This window comes from Erpetoichthys calabaricus, chromosome 9, assembly GCF_900747795.2.
Source record: "Erpetoichthys calabaricus chromosome 9, fErpCal1.3, whole genome shotgun sequence".
Taxonomy (NCBI): Eukaryota; Metazoa; Chordata; class Cladistia; order Polypteriformes; family Polypteridae; genus Erpetoichthys; species Erpetoichthys calabaricus.
In genome coordinates this window covers 190,186,250-190,203,011 of record NC_041402.2, presented here as the reverse complement: position 1 = coordinate 190,203,011, position 16,762 = coordinate 190,186,250, and the positions used below count along the sequence as shown (strand labels likewise).

At 44.2% G+C, this 16,762-nt stretch overlaps 1 protein-coding gene across 4 annotated transcripts in view; it reads right to left on the bottom strand.

Moving 5' to 3' along the window:
- Positions 1-16,762, bottom strand: part of LOC114657705 (pre-B-cell leukemia transcription factor 3) — a 687,635-nt gene that overhangs the window by 433,462 nt on the left and 237,411 nt on the right. For 2 of the 4 annotated variants that reach the window (XM_051932309.1, XM_051932311.1), the window contains exons 5-7: positions 12,380-12,570; positions 3,695-3,830; positions 2,912-2,941 (exon numbers count right to left, since the gene is read on the bottom strand). In XM_051932309.1, coding sequence (XP_051788269.1) covers positions 2,912-2,941; positions 3,695-3,830; positions 12,380-12,570 — 357 coding nt within the window. The remainder of the gene's footprint in view (positions 1-2,911; positions 2,942-3,694; positions 3,831-12,379; positions 12,571-16,762) is intronic. The other 2 variants (XM_051932310.1, XM_051932312.1) reach the window with 1 other exon arrangement.

The window sequence follows — 16,762 nt, the reverse complement described above, 5'->3', positions numbered from 1 at the left end:
AAATGGACATCGTGGGCTGACCGAGTGGCCAGAGGTCCACTAAATTCACGTCTGTTATATAGCGCCTTACAGCCGCAAGAAAAACTCATTGGGATTCCCAGGATTTCTGCTTGGATTCCTAATAAGATCTTCATCTTAATTCTAGACAAACACAGCCTGACTGAACTAAAACACGCACGCAGTCACATGGTTGGACTCTCCAGGTCTCCGCTGAGCACGTTCTGTGATTGTTCACAGTGCAGGCCCGGACCCTCTGTGTTAAGGGAAACCTCCAAAAGCCAAATGGAGAAGGAGAGGAGACTGGAATTGTGGATTTCTCCCTTTAAGTAAAGCCTGGTGACTCTCAAAGCTGTTCCTGCTCCAGAAAGGTGGGCTAGCGGGGGGCCGTGCCTCGATCCCAACAACTGTGACAGGACCTCGGAAGATGTAACGGAGGGACGCGTGAAGCTGGTGAAAGGGTCCCGAAGCATTGCTGAAGGAAGGCCTGAGGGTTCATCCATCTACTTGTCTTGTCTACAAATGGAGGGCTGCAGCAACTCTCCTTTTGGGGCATCACTGCAAGAGCATAAAGGGCGGTCCTGAAAGAGGTGCAAACAAACCGCAGGGTCACTGCAAAAGAAGCCCCCCCACCCCCACCCCCAGGAACATCTAATAAAGTCATCTGAAAAGAAATGCCCGGGGGGGGTGGGATGTCACATTACTGCAGCACATCTCCGTTTTACCCAAGACCACCCAAATGTTCCGCAAAGCTTCTGGATAAATGATCTGTGGACAGATGGGACAAACAATGCACAACGGTGTTTGGGTGAAGAAGGGCACTGCACACCGACACCAAAACTTGCACGGTGTGAAGAGGGAACATCATGGTGGGGGTCAGCGGTGCGGACACAGGGTCTTGAACATCTTGCCGTCATTGAGGGAACAATGAAAACAAAAGGTCTATCAAGACAATGTTGATGCCCATGGCGGATGGACAGGCCTCCTGACTGGGATGGAGCGTAATACTTTACCCGGCCAGGAGGCCATAATGGATGGAGGTGCCTTCTGGCCAGGATGATTCCCAGCTTTAATCCCAGTCGGGGAGAAGGGAAGGACTGGATGGAATCTGGATGTAACAGGACCATTTCTCCCCCAGCATGAGTGGATGGCACTGTTCCCCTGGCGCCATCCCACTTTGGACACCTGCAGTGTTAGTTTGGGGTCCTTGGGAATGAGCTCCCTGGACTTCCACCTGGCACTACAACACTCTCGGGAACCCCGTAAAAGAAGCTGCCCCCCACCTAGGAAAGGCAGTCAGGATCAGAAGGTGGTGGACGAAGCTTGGCAGAAGGAGGAGGAGGAGGAGGAGGATTGTGACTGTGCTGCTGATTGTAAAGTTCAAATCGAGGCCTCGACGTGACATTCCGTTTAGTAAAACCTGGGACTTGTGCCTATGTTGTTATGTCTAGGGGTCTGAGATGCAATTACATCCGCAATATGGAAGGGCAGCAGTCCACGACCTCCAGATTAAAGAGAGGTTGGGTGGTGCAACAAGACAATGGCCCAAAGTAAATCAACGAAAGAATGGCCAGGGTCAGGGTCTTGGCCTTAACCCGACTTGAGATGCTGTGGCGTGACCTGAAGAGAAGACAACCCAGAAATATGGATTGTGACGGAGGACAGAGGGAAGTGGACCTCCTTGGGATGGGATCCTTCCCGAGACACTAGAGGGCAGCCCCTCCTGGGTTGCTACTGCACCATGGGTCCCCCCGCAGGGCATGCTGGGTGTTGTAGTGTGGAGCAGTCCTGTTGGGCCCATCTACAGTTTAACCCTTTGGGGGGGGGGGTTTAGGGGCGCCACATCTGCCACACTCTGGTCAAGAAACTACTGGGGGGGGGCACTTCCTGTTACAGTATAAAAGGATCTGCTTCATCATCAAAGTCAGGAGGAGGAGGAGGACAAAGCTTGCGAGTAGTGGTGGTGACAGCGGGAGAGAAAGAAAAAGGAAGAGGAGGAGTGCGATACATGAGTTGGTGCTTTGTGTACCGTGCTGTGAAGTTGGGGGGGTGGGTGGGGATAACACAAAATAAAAAACACTTTCCCACCTGAATAAAACTTTTGCTATCAGGTAAAGACTTGCGTCTCAGCCTGTCTGTGTCGGGGTTTGGAGAGCGCCCCCCGGTGGTCCACAAGATGAACTGAAACAGATTTGTAGGGAGGGATGGTCCAAAACTCATCCTCAGGGTCTTCGAAGGAGGTGACTGGAAACGCTTAGATCTACAAGTTATCCAAATCAAGGGGTCACTTAACTTGTCCAGCCTGCATCGGGAACGATGACCCAACGTGCTCAGTGAAGACGCGGAAAGTCCAACCGTTTGTGTGCTCTCAGTTTGGTCGGGGGGGTGTTGGTCTAGAATTGGGACTTAGATGAAGATCAGACCACCTTTAAGCAGGAATCGATGCAGGGACCCTGGGGCGCTCCAAAGGGTTCCCTCACGTTTCGTTGCAACTTTCCAAGTCAGGCAGGTAATCACATGGGTGCGTCGTGGTCCCACAAGGCGAGTGTGGCTGACGTAGTAGAGACAGGAGGGCAACGTGGACACTGGAAGGTAACCTGGAACCCTCTTTTCTCTGTCTGCTCCAGGGTTTGGCGTGGCGGAGGATCAACAAATCCTCACCTTCACGTGGTTCGCCCTGAAAGAGTTTGAGAACCTCTGTTCTAGAAAACCTTCTGCTCTGTGATGGATCAGCCCTGAGCTATGATGTGATCCTCCTACGAGATGGAGAGATGCTACGCTCTCCAGAAGAAGCATCAGCTCCAGCAAATGTGGCTGACTACGCTAGCAAGTCATGGCAGACTGCAGGTCTCCGTGTGCGTGTGGGTGTGTGAATACATTTACAAAGTAGCCAATCAGTAGAAAAGCAACATACCTGTGACACTGTGATGGAGATGCCCATTCCCTGAAGGCAAAAAAGAACGTCTTTACAGTATCTGCCTTTTCACGTTTTGATTCCACCCCATCCCGCACAAACAAACACATTTTTAAAGTTAAGCCTTACATACATCAAACATTCTCACTTAGTCCAATTCAGGGTGGTCTTAAGGGGGGGAGGGATTATTGGTGTCTGTCCCAGCAACACTGGACACGAGGCACAGGGGACAACCCTGGACAGGGCGTCAGTCCATCACGCGGGCCCACTCACTCATTCACTCACTCACTCACACACACACACACACACACAAGGGGGTTCAATTTGGGGTCACCAATTCAGTTAACCCGCACGTCTCTGAGGAGCACCAAAGTATCTGGAGGAAAAGCCACACAGACACAGGGAGGACCACCGCTGGGTGCAGGATCTGAACCCAGAAAACAAACATGCTAAACAATGTGGGCCACACTCTATGACGAGAAACCAAAGGTGACTGCGACTGTAACAGCCAGCATCCGGACCCAAGAGCCACTTGCCCGGTCACGTGTGTAGACACCACATTTCTGGATACTCAAGAACTCGAGTGAATCCAGCACATCGGCCTCGGATTCCTAAGAAACCTCGGCCAGAGTGCCGGTCAGTTCTGATCCAGAGGACAAGGAAAAATGTGATTTTGGTGAACTGCAGACCGCAGTACAAGGCTGAAGTCACAGGTTTATCTCGGGTGGAAAAGCCTCTCTATCTGCACACCCTGCAAGAGGAGGGAAGGAAGCAGAAACTCACCTGCGACACCGTGATGCTGCACTTTTTGGCCAGCTCTTCTTTGGCTTCTTCACTGGGGTAGGGATTGCTGAGGTGTGAGTAGAAATACTCGTTCAAAATTTCCGTCGCCTGTTTGCTGAAATTGCGTCTCTTTCTCCTGAAAAAAGGCAAAGTGGCCTGTGTTAGCAAAATGGTGACCCGCAGAAGCCAGCTGTTAGCAGAATGGTGACAAGGGACAGCAGCCATTCATTGTGTGTATCTATCTTATATAGTGCCTTTCTATCTATCTATCTATCTATCTATCTATCTATCTATCTATCTATCTATCTATCTATCTATCTATCTATCTATCTATCTATCTATCTATTATATAGTGCTATTCTATCTATCTATCTATCTATCTATCTATCTATCTATCTATCTATCTATCTATTATATAGTGCCTTTCTATCTATCTATCTATCTATCTATCTATCTATCTATCTATCTATCTATCTATCTATCTATCTATCTATCTATCTATCTATCTATCTATCTATCTATATAGTGCCTTTCTATCTATCTATCTATCTATCTATCTATCTATCTATCTATCTATCTATCTATCTATCTATCTATCTATCTATCTATCTATCTATCTATTATATAGTGCCTTTCTATCTATCTATCTATCTATCTATCTATCTATCTATCTATCTATCTATCTATCTATCTATCTATTATATAGTGCCATTCTATCTATCTATCTATCTATCTATCTATCTATCTATCTATCTATCTATCTATCTATCTATCTATTATATAGTGCCTTTCTATCTATCTATCTATCTATCTATCTATCTATCTATCTATCTATCTATCTATCTATCTATCTATTATATAGTGCCTTTCTATCTATCTATCTATCTATCTATCTATCTATCTATCTATCTATCTATCTATCTATCTATCTATATAGTGCCTTTTTCTATCTATCTATCTATCTATCTATCTATCTATCTATCTATCTATCTATCTATCTATCTATCTATCTATCTATCTATCTATTATATAGTGCCTTTCTATCTATCTATCTATCTATCTATCTATCTATCTATCTATCTATCTATCTATCTATCTATCTATCTATCTATCTATCTATCTATTATATAGTGCCATTCTATCTATCTATCTATCTATCTATCTATCTATCTATCTATCTATCTATCTATCTATCTATCTATCTATCTATCTATTATATAGTGCCTTTCTATCTATCTATCTATCTATCTATCTATCTATCTATCTATCTATCTATCTATCTATCTATCTATCTATCTATTATATAGTGCCTTTCTATCTATCTATCTATCTATCTATCTATCTATCTATCTATCTATCTATCTATCTATCTATCTATCTATCTATCTATTATATAGTGCCTTTCTATCTATCTATCTATCTATCTATCTATCTATCTATCTATCTATCTATCTATCTATCTATCTATCTATCTATCTATCTATCTATCTATCTATCTATCTATCCCCAAGTCTCAGATACACTTCATTTCAGTTTAAAATAGGAACTGGAGGGGGCTTCATTCAAGTCTCTCAATGGGCTTTGCCCGGACCCTAAATATGGCATGTTCCTAGCCTGTGCAGTGACATTTTTATAATTTGGGATTACAAGCTCAAGCTGTCTTATGGTTACAACTCCTGGTATGTTTTTCCAATCACCAAAGCCCATCCTGGCCCACTTCTCCATTAGACGTGCCTTTTGTTTCCTTTGGTGATAATTCTGACTAAGCAGTAATCCCCTTATCTCCTTGGTAGAGTGGCTGTCTCACTTTCCTTCATGAATTGTTCTCCTGCTTGCATCTTCTGCTTTCCCTCTGACCTTCTGGTCACTCTTCCTCCCACCAGGAGAGCTCTGATGTCCACTGATCCTCTCATCTCCAAGCTCTCTTTGCTGGGGTCAGGAAAAGCCTTTTGAACCATCCATGGGACATCCTTTTTGGAGGAGGCATCTGGACCAGTTCCAAGTTCAGGAGAGTCTCTGGAAATTCCTGCAGCCAACTTGCTTGGACATCCACCATGTGTGCCTACATAGTCCTTGTGGGTGAGGCTTTCAAGTACTACTTGAAGGGACAGGCCAGCCCCAGGTTACCTGTCCCTTAACTTGTGAAGTATAAACTAATGGCCTCTCTGCTGCCACCTGTTGCGTGTGTGGGTAACTCTAACGTGTCTGCCTGTCTGTGTCCGGGTCATATTCCACACCCGACTGCATGTGTTTTTTTGCCTATGAAGAGGCAACCACTACATAAGAACATAGCACACCCTGTTGATGGTCCTATAAGCCCACCAAGACATCTTACTATAGTACATAAAAGCAGGCAAACATACGAGTGGTCCTGCCCTATACAGCGCTATTTTGTCATTCCTATTTTTGTTTTGTTTCCCTTCACTGCTGTTAAACAGAGACCTCCCTGGTGACCCCAACACTTTCCTTTCCTTTCGTTCCACAACACGAAAAAGAATGTTTTCCCAAGAATATCTGCAGTCTCAGATAAAGATGGATACAATATGCCAATCTCCGTAGCGTCGCACCAATGATGTTAAATATGCCACTTCCCGGACTCTGCTCTGTAGGAATCAAAGTCACATCATGACAAAGGTGCACCCAACCCCCCGGAAAAAGAAAATGGTGGCGGAAAAACGGGCGCAGACGAATATCAACAATGTAAGTAAACGCAAAAATAGAATGGCCATAATGGGAAAAATAACCATTTGGAAAATAAAGCATTTAAAACATTTTGAAACATACAGAAATCCTAACTCTGGGTGTAGAAATGATAAGACTAGAGTGCTGTATAATAAACAGGCTTGTCTGACTCACACGTGTCGAAGCATCAGGGGTGTAACTAACCAACCACGTGATTTGCTCATGAGCAGTAGAGACCTGTCTAAGTATGGTAGCCCAGAATGGTCAAACAGGCCTTGTGCCTTTATTTGCTCTTCGTTCCAGACGTGGGTTGATATCCCACTACTGACACCATGTAGAAATGATAAGACTAGAGTGTTGTACAATAAACAGACTTGTATTGCTCACAGCACAGGTAACTCATGTTTGTTGAAGCATCAAGGGTATAATCAATCAACCATACAACTTCTTCATAAGCAATAGAGGTCTGTCTAAGTATGGTGGCCCGCAATGGTCAAACAGGCCTTGTGCCTTTATTTACTCTACATTCCAGACGTGGGTTGATATCCCACTACTGACACCATGTAGAAATGATAACGGTGGAGTGTTGTATAATTCCTCACAGCACACAGCTAACTTACATATATCAAAGCATCAGGGGTATAATCAACCAATCACATGACTTGCTCATAAGCAGTAGAGATCTACATAAGTATGGTAGTCAAACAAGGTCAAATAGGCCTTGTACCTATATGTGCCAATAAGCGTTCTACATTCCAGACATGGGTCAATATCCCACTACTGACACCATGTAGAAATGATAACGGTGGAGTGGTGTATAATAAACAGGCTTGTATTGCTCACAGCACACAGGTAACTCACATTTGTTGAAGCATCAAGGGTATAACCAACCATATGATTTCTTCATGAGCAATAGAGGACTGCCTAAGTATGGTGGCCCAGAATGGTCAAACAGGCCGTGTGCCTTTATTTGCTCTACATTCCAGACGTGGGTTGATATCCCACTACTGACACCATGTAGAAATGATAACAGTGGAGTGTTGTATAATAAACAGGCTTCTATTGCTCACAGCACACAGCTAACTCACAAGTGTTCAAGCATGAAGTGTATAATCAACCAACCGTACGACTTCTTCATGTGTAATAAAGATCTAAGTACGATAGCCCAGAAAGGTCAAAAAAGCCTTATGCCATTATTTCTTTTACATTCCAGATGTAGGTCAGTATCCCACTGCTGACACCATGTAGAAATGATAATGGTGGAGTGTTGTATAATAAACAGGTTTGTATTGCTCACAGCACACAGGTAACTCACACGTGTCGAAGCATTAAGGGTATGATCAACCAATCATACGACTTGTTCATGAGTAGTAAAGATCTAAGTATGGAGGCCCAGAATTGTCAAACAGGCTTTGTGCCATTATTTGCTCTACATTCCAGATGTGGGTCAGTATCGCACATCTCACACCATGTACAAATGATAAGACTAGAGTGCTGTATAATAAACAGGCTTGTCTGACTCACAGCACAGGCAACTTACACGTGTCAAAGCATCAAGGGTATAACAAACCAACCACATGATTTGTTCATGAGCAGTAGAGACCTGCCTAAGTATGGTAGCCCAGAATGGTCAAACAGGCCTTGTGCCTTTATTTGCTCTACATTCCAGATGTAGGCCAGTATCCCACGTCTGACACCATGTAGAAATGATAATGGTGGAGTGCTGTATAATAAACAGGCTTGTCTTGCTCACAGCACACAGCTAACTGACAAGTGTCGAAGCATCAAGTGTATAATCAACCAACTGTACGACTTCTTCATGTGTAATAAAGATCTAAGTACGATAGCCCGGAAAGGTCAAAAAAGCCTTGTGCCATTATTTGTTTTACATTCCAGATCTGGGTCAGTATCCCACTTCTAACACCATGTAGAAATGATAACGGTGGAGTGTTGTATAATAAACAGGCTTGTATTGCTCACAGCACACAGCTAACTCACACGTGTTGAAGCCTTAAGGGTATGATCAACCAATCACATGACTTTCTCATGAGCAGCACAGATCTGTCTCAGTATGGTGGCCCAGAAAGGTCAAACAGGCCTTGTGCCTCATGTGCTCCACCCTCGGGTCTCCCTCCAGCTCCCACGTGTCTGATCGCCAGTCCCAGTCACTCCACCTACCGTTTTAATTACTCTCATCTGCCACACCGGCTGGAGGCCACCGTTTTTCACAAAAACAACTGTGTTTGGGGTCCATGCGGCTTGTTTTGTTGATTTATTTTATTATTTTTGTTGTTTTCTTCAGTTTCAGGTGCAGCGTTTGACTGACTGCATGAACACGTCAACGGCGAGCCGAGTAGGAACGTCTGAACGAGGCTCAGCTCTGCCAGTTGTGTCGCCGGGGTGCAACCCTTCCAAGCAAGACACTTAATTTGTGTTTCACGGTGGAAAAGGCTCGAATGAGCAGTTAATTGTTACTTTCGTCGACGCTTAAAGAAATGAGTTTCGGATTTGGAGCGGAAAAGAATGCCCGTATCACGGTGTAGTTATCTTTTCCCAGTGTGGGGTAATAAGGAAGCTGTGGTGAGCGGTCTTTGTGACCTCCACATTAATAACAGAGAATTATTCCGCTAACCACGGCATCACCAATAATTTCCATCCATACAGCGGCGCTAATCATATTTACACCTGCTGTTCCAGCCAACTTCACGCTGAACGGCTTTTCAAGAAACGGAAAGGGACCCACTGATCCCCCCCCCCCCCCCAATCTGCATAAGCAGGTAATTGTGGAGCTACGTGGCGGCAATAGCGATTCGCCAGGACGGTGGCCGGGCCTATGCGGACTCGTCCGGGAGTTGACAGTCGGCTTTCTTTATTCGTTTATTTTTTTTTTTCCTTTCCTCTCCAGAATTATTCCGAGTTAACTGAATGGCAAATTAAAACGGCATACGGTGAATAGAAAAAAAATAATAATAATAATAATAATTGTGAGAGGAAAATCTGCCAGCTTCAATAAGGAAACCAAATGTGTTTTCCCTCTTTAACTTTGCGAGGCGGCTTGTTGCAGCTCTTCCGCAAAGCCAGGGGCCATCTGTTGGGTAATTTTCAGCGGTCTTGCAGTTACCAAGTAAATAAAGGGGCCTGGGGGGGTGTGGGGGGGGGGGGACTAGGGGGGGGATTCTGTTTTACCGTTAAATGCAAGATGGCCATTTATTGTTAATCTGCTCCAACTTTTCCCTCGTCCTCTTCACCGTGAATAACGCTGGATCGGCCGTCTCCTAACCGCCCCGTAATGGATGCTCTGATCGACAGTTTTATTCCCGTAATAACAAAAAGCGCCGTTTTTTTTTTTTTTTTTTTTTTTAATTTATTACGTTTAAGGGCTCTCCCTGACATCGGGATCAACTTGTACGCCACTGGTTTCGCGTTTTTTTGTTTTTTTTTTTTTCCTCGCTCCGCTGCCTGGCGACAGAATCCGTCCGAGAGCTCGGCTCATCCTGGCACTGCCGGTTGTTATGGTGTCTACGTCAAGCTGTAATTTAGCATTTTTCCTTGCAATGTCAAAGTAATTTATATTACGATATAAAGCCAATAAAGGAAATGGCAGGGCAATGTAAATCTAAATCAGAAGCCAGCAAAGAGTAGATGAACAAAAGAAATGTGCTTGGAAAGTGGGAAGTGAAACCATTTCAGAGCTGGTAGGATCTGGAGAGAAACAAATGAATCCAATGAATTACAGATAAATAGCGAGTCCGGAGAGTGTGTTGGGGTCGGGCTGGGGGGCTGAAGTGGACACGTCAAACGGCGACTCTCAGGCTCACCCGCCGGAGTGAGTAACTCATACAGACGCGACTTGATAAGGAAACAGTCCATACTAAATAATCAACGGAATTGTACCCGTCGCACCTCTAGGACACCGGAGAGTTTCCTCTCGAGTCTCGGTGCAGAAATCTCCACGGTTCAGAAAGATTGTGATCCTAAATAAAACTGAAATTAGCACAAAGTGTTAAAAGAACCCAAAAAAACTGAGAACGGGCTGAGAGGACCACCGGAGTGTGTCAATCTCGTGATCTCACACTCACCGTGATAAGACTCGGGTTAGTCGGTTCATGGAGTCGCCGCGACTCTCATATTAATATCGAGTGTCCTGCATGTGAACCATCTTCCATTATTAGTGGGGACGAGTCCAGAGTACAAGAAGGTTGTGGAGGACCACCTGGAACTCGCTGATAAGCTGGTGTGGACTTCCGGTGTGCCAAGAAGCAGCCAGGGGGAAGAACATGAACAGCAAACTGGACGGGCCTGACAACACAGAAGAGCCAGAGGAGACTGGACTTCCAAAGGAGTCTCAGGCCTTTTAGCTGCTGGAAATGTTCTTACCAGTCCATAGTAGCCAGTGTGGTGGTCTCCTGGGGAAGCAACTTGAGCTCAAAAGAAGCCCAGTGCCTGAATAAGCTCACCAGGAAAGCCTGTGCCATCACAGAACCAACCCTGGATGCACTGGTAGCAGCAAAACTGAAGGTTATCATGAAAAATCTTCTCCGTCCCCCCAGGAGGCGCTCTCCAGGAGGCGGACTAAAAAGAGTCTCTAGGGGTCTTACTGCCCACTGCTATCAGACAATTCAATGCTTCCATCTGATGTATTTATTTATTTATTGACCCATTGACTGGTTGTGTTATTTATCCTATGAGTCTGTATCCTTATTTTTTGATGTTTCTGCTGCCGTATGCATCCGAGTTTCCCTTCCAGATTGATAAACTTTATCTAATCTAATCTAGATGGTGAATGTCCTCCTGTGGAATGTCAGTCTGTGTACTTTCTACTTGGAGGCACAACTGCTGGTGACTTGAGCACGGGAGACATGCCATCGAATCCACTGGCACAGGGGCTTGATTGAGCATGTTGGCTAGAGTGGTAACATTCGACTACTGAGTTGTGTCCCAGCTTTTGATTTTTTAAATTCTTTAGCATTTATATAGCGCTTTTCTCACTACTCAAAGCGCTCAGCAATTTCAGGTTAAAAGCTTTGCTCAAGGGCCCAACAGAGCAGAGTCCCTATTGGCATTTACGGGATTCGAACGGGCAACCTTCCGATTGCCAGTGCAGATCCCTAGCCTTGGAGCCACTTCCTTCCACTGATGGGTCCTGAGATGCTACTGTTTATAGCCAGTTAAACTGGACCACGGTCCCGACAATTGCACTGGATTACCACCCCCTGCTCTGAGAATTTCTATCTATCTATCTATCTATCTATCTATCTATCTATCTATCTATCTATCTATCTATCTATCTATCTATCTATCTATCTATCTATCTATCTATCTATCTATCTATCTATCTATCTATCTATTTTTAATGTAAGCTGACAACTCATTAAGGGCACCCATGGATTCAGAAAGAGGACTCTGGGGCACATTGACTTACCCGCTGACTAGAATTTTTTCATTTGCTCAGGACACATCTAGCTCTGGATTTAATGCACAATGATATTATAAAATAATACACGGTTATCAATGCCCCTATTGGGAACTACAGCAAGTATCTTCAGCAAGAGTTCTCTGTCATCCATATTCAATGTGGATTTTAGCCAGAATGAATTCATATTCATATAAGTTTCCCCACAACCATAAAATATTATCCTTCAGAATTGGATACTATAGCATGGAATTGTTGTCCAAATTAAGATACCCATTCATCTGGAAATTTTATATATGTTTGAAAAAAAAAAAAGACCAACCCAATCTTTTTTTCACTGAAGTCAGTCCTCACTTTTTCCTGTTTCCACCCTTAAGGAGGTTAGCTATAAAGGCACTTGTTCTCTCTTAAGATTGTATTTGAGTCCTTTAACATTCCAGATTCTGAACTGTATTGATTGATCAGAATTATGCAATTTCTGACTCTTACGAATGAGCAAAGATCTTTTGAATTTTTGTGTTATCACCAAGCATACATTTGCCAACCAACTGGAGTAACAAATAAGTTTATAATTATTAGGAGACACATACCGTGCATCAAGAAATCTGGAGCGTAAAATCATGACTGCTTCACAGGTGCTTTGCTTGAGCTGCATCTGGATAGAACTGAATTTGCGATGAATGATGCTGACCATCCTCTCGATCTCCTTCGGTGAAATGGGACGTGTCCGACTCTGCTCCCTCAGTAAGTTCATCACGTGGGTCGTGAACTCATTGCATGCCTGGCGGCGAAAAATAACAAGAACAGAAGACAAAGGTTACACCTGAGGATAAAGAGAAAGGAAATTGAGAGACATCTGTGAAGTTGTGAACATTCGCTAAAAAAAGAGTCAGACTACAGATGTAAACCTACTGACACTTCGGTTTCACGTGAATTGTTTTGCTCGTCACTAATCATTACGCAAAGCTTTGGCGAACTTATCACCCCTTAAAGATTCTGAGTGGGTTACAATTACATTTGGAATATTTTGAGTATTATTTGTTTCATATATATATATATATATATGTATTTACATTCACATTTTAATGTATTTAGCATAGAAGCTAAAGGGACAAACCAGTCCTACTACGTAGAATATATAGGCAGGGGGCGGGGCCACCATTAGGTAGCAGCTGGAGCCCCGCCCCTGCCTAGTAGGACTGGTTTGCCAGACCAGCATGGCTAGTTGTACTGTGAATGTCTTTTTTGTGAGCTTTTGGATTTCTTGGTTTTTTGATGTTGCTTCCGGCTCTGTGACTTTGATATTTGGATTCGGGAGAGTGTTTTAGGCATTCCCTTTGTCCTTCTTTTGATTTTCTCACTTTTGGAAATAAAAGTTTCAATTTTCTGTCACCTGCCTTGTTGGAATGCTTTTCGAAACTGAAATGTTTACAGTTTCTTCTCATCCTTTTGAAAAGTTGCGTGAAATTAGGACTTGCCATTTTCGTGCCTTTCTTTGGAGAGAAACCCTTTAAGAAATAAAGGCCTCAGATAAGCCTGGGGCTAGTTTATGGAGGCATGGCCTTTAGTTTAGAGCTTGCAAGCAGGAAAACCCAAGGCTCCTTTTAGGAAGTTAGGCCTTATACTCAGTACTTTTTTTTATATTTTAGGAGCTATAACAATTAAAAATGAATCTGATGTCACGTACTTTCATGTGAAAAAGTAAGGACACCCCATGGAATCTGTTGACTTTCCAGCAGGTGTAATAGAAGGGACATTGGATGGAGGTTCAGGCCAGGATGGAGGGCATTCTTGCTTTTGGATGAACCCATAAAGGGGATGTATTAAGGAATACATCCACCCAGGATAATTCAGTTCCCCCAATAAACTAGGTACACCCGGGCATATGCCTGCAGGGAGTGTTGGGAACTGTAGCCCCATGTGACAACCCTGCCAGGCTTCATGGGTGCCACCAGGGGGAGCTGTAGAAGAAAATTATCCCTGTTTTGAGGGACTTCCACCCGATCCAGAAGTACCACCATCATGTAGTGCTATGGCACCAGAAGTACTCCCAGGTCTAAGATAAAAGATGGCCACCTCAACAGAGAGGGGGCATCAGAATTGGGAGGTGTTGGATAACACAAAAAGCAAGTTGTACATTTTCACCAACTCTTGCTGCTGTGTGTCCTTATTGCCCAGGCCATCCTCAGTTGTGACTATTCATGCCCTGGAGGTCAGGCCAGCTGCGGGCAACCCAGGGCATCACAACCAAACCCTCAATATCTGCAGTTTAAATAACACAGTCAGGTCCACCTGCAGTCCCCATAAGGAGATTCTAACCTTTGGCACCTCATCTGGAACATCTGGATTACAAATGCTGATAAATGGAGGTGGTGGTGGCGTGTGTGTGTGCGTGTGTGTGTGTGTGGGGGGGGGTCTTACTTTTGCATGTGACAAAAATAATTCAGATTCTGAGAGTGAATACACCGTGTCAGTTTGTTCAAGTAGATCACCTTCATCTGCAGACACCGTTGGCACAAAGGTCTACTGTTTCCATGGGGTGCACTTACTTTTTCACAAGACTGTATTTTGGGATGTCAGTACTCCAGACATTGACCTCAGATCTATGAACAGGCATTGCTGACACCTTCACTGCCCTAAAAAGTTTTGCAATAATACAAATTTGTTAATGTCTAAATTAATGCATTACAATGAAGATCTCTGGAATAGCATTTGTGCCAAACTGAAATAAACAAAAAGACAATCATAAAATAAATAATCACATGAACAAATACAGTGATCTACTTAAATGAGGGATTAAAGAGGAGAAAAAACACACAGTTAAATAAAAGTCACTTAATTACTATGAAATACAATGTCATTACTTTATTTTGGTTCAGTAATGCGGTTACCTCACATTTAATTAGTGCAGCTTTGGTTTTGAAAAGGCTTCCTTTTATTTAACGACGGCACGTTGCCAAACGGCTCTTCCAATGTCGGCGCTTTTTATTTCGGAATTCCGTGATGGGTGTGTCACCTGTCAATCAAGGCAAACGACTAATAGGCTGGGGCTCCTCCTATTGGCTAGTCCTCCCTGTCGATTACTTCTCTCTGACTGTGGGCGGTAGACGATCAAAGATCTTTAGTGCTGCTAGAGCTTGAACTGAGTAAGACATCGAGGAAATCAAGAGACAGGACTGCTAGTTTCGCAGATGAAATAGAAAGTGATCATGATGAGACGATCTGTTGGAAATGCTCCAGACAGGTAAGTGCTCTTCAAAATGTCGATGAAGAAGTCACTGGTAGTTTAAGACTCAATGAGTATCGGTTAGCACAGCAAAAAAGGGGCCAGTGAAGAAATCCCATGGACCATCCAGGCATCAAGCTCAGAGGTGACCTTCTGTGCAGAGGCGGCGCTCCCTGCGATATCTTCTTCAACGTGAACATTTTGAGGAACACGTCTCCGTATGAGCATTCTCATTTTGTCTTCAAATAGCAAACAGGCTACTCTTCAGATTGGCGGGGCAAAACACTCGAGTGACTTCAACCCGTTAGGCAGGGACAGTGGAGCACCTGCATTCAGTGAGCGCATTCGAGAAGACAGGTGGAGGGAGACTTTCGGGGAGACAAACAGGAGATGTGGGTGGTGGACAGTGAACATGAGACAGAGAAGAGAATGACAGCAGGCCGTCAAAGACACCAGCGGTATTATGTCAAGGAGTAGGAGCAGCAGTCTTGCAGGTGTCTCTGTTATATGCCATTTGGTATGGGATTCCTAAAAGCAGTGTAAATGTTTCTGATGCGCCATTTGATGGAATGACAGAGATTTAAGAACATAAGAAATTTGCAAAACGAGAGGAGACCATTCAGTCCATCAAGCCCTTTTGTTTAGCTAAACTGTCCCAATATATAATAATAATAATAATAATAATTCATTACATTTATATAGCGCTTTTCTCAGTACTCAAAACGCTATCCACCAATATCTCATCCAGATTCTTAACGGTTGTCAAGGATTCTGCTTCAACTCCATGTCTCAGTAGTTTGTTCCTGATACCCACAGTGCTTTGTGTAAAGACACAGCAACCGGACGGACACACAGACACTTATCTGTTCACCCATACATCCATTGTCCAACCTGCTATCTCCTAACACAGGGTCATGGGGGTCATGGAGCCAATCCTAGCCAACACAGGGTGTAAGGCAGGAACAAATCCTTGGCAGGGCACCAGCCCACTGCAGGGCACACACACACACCAAGCACACACTAGGGACAATTTCGGATCGCCAGTGCACCTAACCTGCATGTCTTTGGACTGTGGGAGGAAACCGGAGCACCCGGAGGACACGGGGAAAACATGCAAACTCCATGCTGGGAGGACCCGGCAAGGTCTCCTTACTGCTTATTAAGATGGATAAAATGCATTGTAATTTGTCATTGCAAGAGAGGGTGCATCCCAGCCATTTGTATTTTATGTATGCTGTCACATACGCGTGATTAGGGGACAACCAAAAGGCCTGAATAAATGTAGTTCCACGCCGAACCAGGGGGTGGCGAAGTGCGCTAATTCTCTCTCTCAATTCCTTACAGGCCATTCTTTGGGAAATCACGCCTTGTTCTGGGGCAGCCAATGGCGTCACTTCCGGTTCTGGTCCTGATGACATCACTTCCCCTGCGAGGATTTAAAAGCCGCTATCTTAAGATGACACTCAGTTCTGGTTTGGACGCCATTGTGTGAACATGTCTTTGTTTTTGGACATATTTTGCAGCCGGGAAATATCATACGGGTGGCTGCCCCAAACCTTCCCAGTGTCTCTGGGTTATAATTGTTACAATGCAGTTAATGTATTTTATTACTGCAAATGTATGTGATGCACCATCTGTTGGAAAGACAAATGCATTACAAAATACACTGCAATAGATGGTGCACGCTGAATATGCTAAGTTCTGCATTGACTACTTAGACTTCAACCTGTCTGAGACCGTTAGTGTT